Source organism: Oculina patagonica, unplaced genomic scaffold (genome assembly GCF_052425735.1).
Source record: "Oculina patagonica isolate OP01 unplaced genomic scaffold, crgOcupat unplaced1561, whole genome shotgun sequence".
Taxonomy (NCBI): Eukaryota; Metazoa; Cnidaria; class Anthozoa; order Scleractinia; family Oculinidae; genus Oculina; species Oculina patagonica.
This window is the reverse complement of record NW_027557587.1, coordinates 332-4,077: the sequence shown is the minus strand read 5'-3', so window position 1 is coordinate 4,077 and position 3,746 is coordinate 332. Positions and strand designations below refer to the sequence as shown.

The window sequence follows — 3,746 nt, the reverse complement described above, 5'->3', positions numbered from 1 at the left end:
GTTGCAAAGTATCCTGACAACTTACTTATTTTTGGGATCCTTGCTGAAAACAGGTCTACGTATTTAAAAGCAGGGAATGCTGACTTGTCGCCGCCATTTGTCAAAGCATTTTGATTATATGATGCGGAGAATGTTAAAAACTAAAAATGCTGGTTTAGTTGAGGAAATGGAAATTTGCTTACACTCAGCAACTATTTATCTATCCTTGCTCTTACTACCACTTCATTATGCACGAAATTCACTAAAATGGAAAGAAAAACTGCCGGAGACGTTTAACCGCGGTCAAGGATGACCAAGGCCGACGTGATCTTCTATTCCTGACTGACTAGTGCCAGGCCTAGGACAGAGAAAACGGTCATCAAGAACACGCTGAAGGGTAAAGATGAAGGGGCGTCGTTCGTGCACTTGATAGCAACAGCTAAAAGAAAAAGCAAAAAAAGAAGTTAAAACCTACAATTGAAAGAAATAGCTAAAATTTGCTATTTTTTGTGAAAGTGTTGTTGGATGTGCAATTGCAACGCAATAAAGACCAATAAATAAACAAAGAAATTAGATAGTTTCGAAAGAGTTTTGCTGCGCCTCAACGGCGGGCAAGGGGAACGCTAATTTAATTATTGGAGTTGATAAAATAAATTACCCGCCGTGGTGAATTTAGAAAAGCTGACGTTTGGAGTGTTAAGCCCTTCGCTGGAGCAAAATCTTAAAATTCCGGCAGTACAGGCTCACTGATGTTGTAACGTACTACAATACAATACAATACAATAGTCGTTTAATGTGTCATACACTTAGCAATAAGGTGTGACATTGCAGAAATGTCACACCAGCTAGTTTACAGGTATTCCACCTAAATTAGTTAAGAAAAAAATAAATAAATAAATAAAAAAAATAAAAAAAAAAATAAAAATAATGATAATAAGTGAATATGTGAGTACTGTATTATATTCGTTGTATCGGAACTTGTGGTCTTAAAAATGCTCATTTCTAGTCTATATGCACTGGATGGCTAACCGAACTAATTAACAACTGAACTTTTCAATAATGAAAGGTTAAAGCTACAACAAATTCGACCGTTTAGTCAGTTTGTTGCGTGGATACGCAGCAAACTATTAGAGCGTTTTCAAATTTATTGGATTGAAATGAAGCGTTTACATAAGAAAAGACTTAAAACCCAGAGGATTGGCTTGGTACATCAACATGGCCGCATTTTATTGTTTTAGATCACCAATATGGCCGCCGTGACGTCATGTAAAAAACATTCTATTCCATCTGCGCGAAACCATTTTCGTGACAACAATAGAAATTTGTCTGTTAAATTTTCCACTCATTTTACATACCTCGATAAAAACTATTACTTTTACATTGACAATGATGTTAGCAACATCGAAGCGTCCGACAGCGTTTGTTTGACGGACAAAAAAGGTTAAGAATTCTTCTCTACCTTGCAATCCAGCCGAGCCCGCGTTACACTCGTCAGTGTTACAGCAGCTGACAGCACTTTTCCCGCCTTTGTAGTCATCACAGGCCTTTTTCTTCGTAGCATCACATACTGCTTTACTGGCGCACGAGTTCACCACGACTGTTTTGTCATCTTTCTTACCCCAGGTCTTCATACATTGGTCGTCCAAGGAGGGGCAAGTCACCACGTATTTAGCTTTGTCTTCTTCCAGCTTATCCTTTGCACATTCATCTTCAGTGCCGGTACAAGAGAAGCACATGACGCCTTGAATGAAAGGTGAAAGAATTTACATCATACATACATCACTTTTTTACCCTCAGATTTGTAGAGTAGCTTATACAGCTAATGTCTCTGAGCATTTCACAGTAAGCACAGTACAACGGGCAAAGAACAGACCACAACACCGGGAGCTCCATGCCCTACTCTTTACGATAAGTGTGTGGGTTCTTTTGCGTCTCCTGCTGACCACAACACTAAAGATACAGGAGACGGGGCCTTCGGTTTATCGTCCTTATCCGAGAAGAATAGAATATCTTACCATTTGCAGATGTTATTGCAAAGGCAGCATATTCTCCTCAGTTATTTTACCCTGAGTGTTGGTCCGGTCTGGGACTCGAACCCGAGACCTTCCGCACGGTAGTCCGGCGCTCTACCAACCGAGCTAACCGATCGGCGGTTGAAGTAGTTGTCAGCAAAAACATCTTTTAAGATTTATATCAATGTGTCAATTTAATTGTGATAGGGGAAGTTTGCAACTGCAAAAAATTCATGTGCCTACACAAGCGTGGGACTTGATGTCATTAGTTAAAATATAAGGAGAACGAGTAACTTAAAGCGTATGTGTTGGTGACGAGCATTAGCCGGAGTAGCAGGCGCCTGTGTAGTTTTTGGGTATTTGAAAGGCTCGAGATTGCGAGGCGGCCACGCGAAGGAAGAGGGAGAAGGCGCCTACACGGAAACCCACCGAAATGCGTCATTTCTCGTTCTCAGAGAAAATGAGTTTTGTCCCATTGGCTGGAACAGGCCACAAGTGAATAACCCATAGATTGTGATTGGCTGTGAACGCCCTGAGGGATTAAACAGTCAATTCGCGAAAGAATCTGTCTGTCATCGGACATTTGAGTGTTGTACAATTTTGACTCACTAAAGTCTGCATTCAAGCCTCGTGGCCCATACAGGCCGGAGATTATCCCGCTTTCTGTAGAATGAAGCGATTAGGAGTATTTCTTCTCCCCCCTGGATGGGATGCTAGTCCATCGCAGGGTTAACCCCCAGCATTAGCTCGCCGGTACCCATTTATACACCTGGGTGGAGAGAGGCACCATGAGAGTAAAGTGTCTTGCCCAAGAACACAACACAATGACCCTTGCCAGGTTTCAAACCCGGACCGCTCGATTTGGAGTCCAGCGCGCTAACCATTAGGCCACTGCGCCTCCCATACAGTCACCAGTCACTAGATAATGGTTTGTTTATTGTTTTTCTTTATTCTCCCTGTTCTGTCTTTACTTTGCTTAAACCACGTAGCATAATTTCGATTGTAGGAAACATAATTAAGAGAAACTAGCATAATTTCGGCATAATTTCAAAAAAATTCAGAGCACTGCTATAAGCCTAACATTCTAATTTTTACGAACACAATCGACAAGCCTACCCGCGTTACACCCGTCACTCTCACAGCAGCTGACAGCACACTGCCCATCTGTGAAGCTATTGCAGGCCTTTTTGGCAGTATCACACAGTGCTTCACTGGCGCACGAGTTCACCACTGTTGTGGAGTCATTTTGTTTAGCCCAGGTCCTCATACAGCGGTCCGCTGCTGCGGGACATGCTAGTAGGTATTTGGCTTTGTCTGCCTCTAGTTTATCCTTTGCACAGGCATCACCTGCGCCGGTGCAAACGTAGCACTTGATGGCATCGGCTAAAATGAAAGTATATGAAGTACTTGTCAACTAAAAAGTGTTGCAAGATATCGATGTAAATCATGTCCGCCCTTTTGTAGTCCTGCATGATTAAAGCTTGCAACTGCGACAGAACTACACGCCTTTGGAAACACTAAAATCTCTCGCCAATCTCTAGAACTCTTCAATTTCAGCGAAGCTTTCCGACAAGGCACGGAGTGTCGAGAAAGCTCACTTTCTAATTCTTTTACCGGTATCGAGTAACGCCCACAAGCATTTCTGTCTGCGGATGTCGCATTAGCATAATATTTTTGACTACATGCATTACAGTACAGGTCGAACCTCTACAAAGCGGCCACCTATTAAGCTGTCACCCCTTATTAAGCGGCCAG

At 42.3% G+C, this 3,746-nt stretch overlaps 1 protein-coding gene across 1 annotated transcript; it reads right to left on the bottom strand.

Moving 5' to 3' along the window:
• Window positions 1-6: 6 nt before the first annotated feature.
• On the bottom strand, window positions 7-3,374 carry LOC144639965 (uncharacterized; the record flags this gene model as incomplete). Its single annotated transcript, XM_078499225.1, has 3 exons — window positions 7-418; window positions 1,439-1,720; window positions 3,108-3,374. Coding segments are annotated over 3 exons (656 nt in total), but the record flags the coding sequence as incomplete, so codon positions are not given.
• Between the last annotated feature and the right edge of the window lie 372 nt (window positions 3,375-3,746).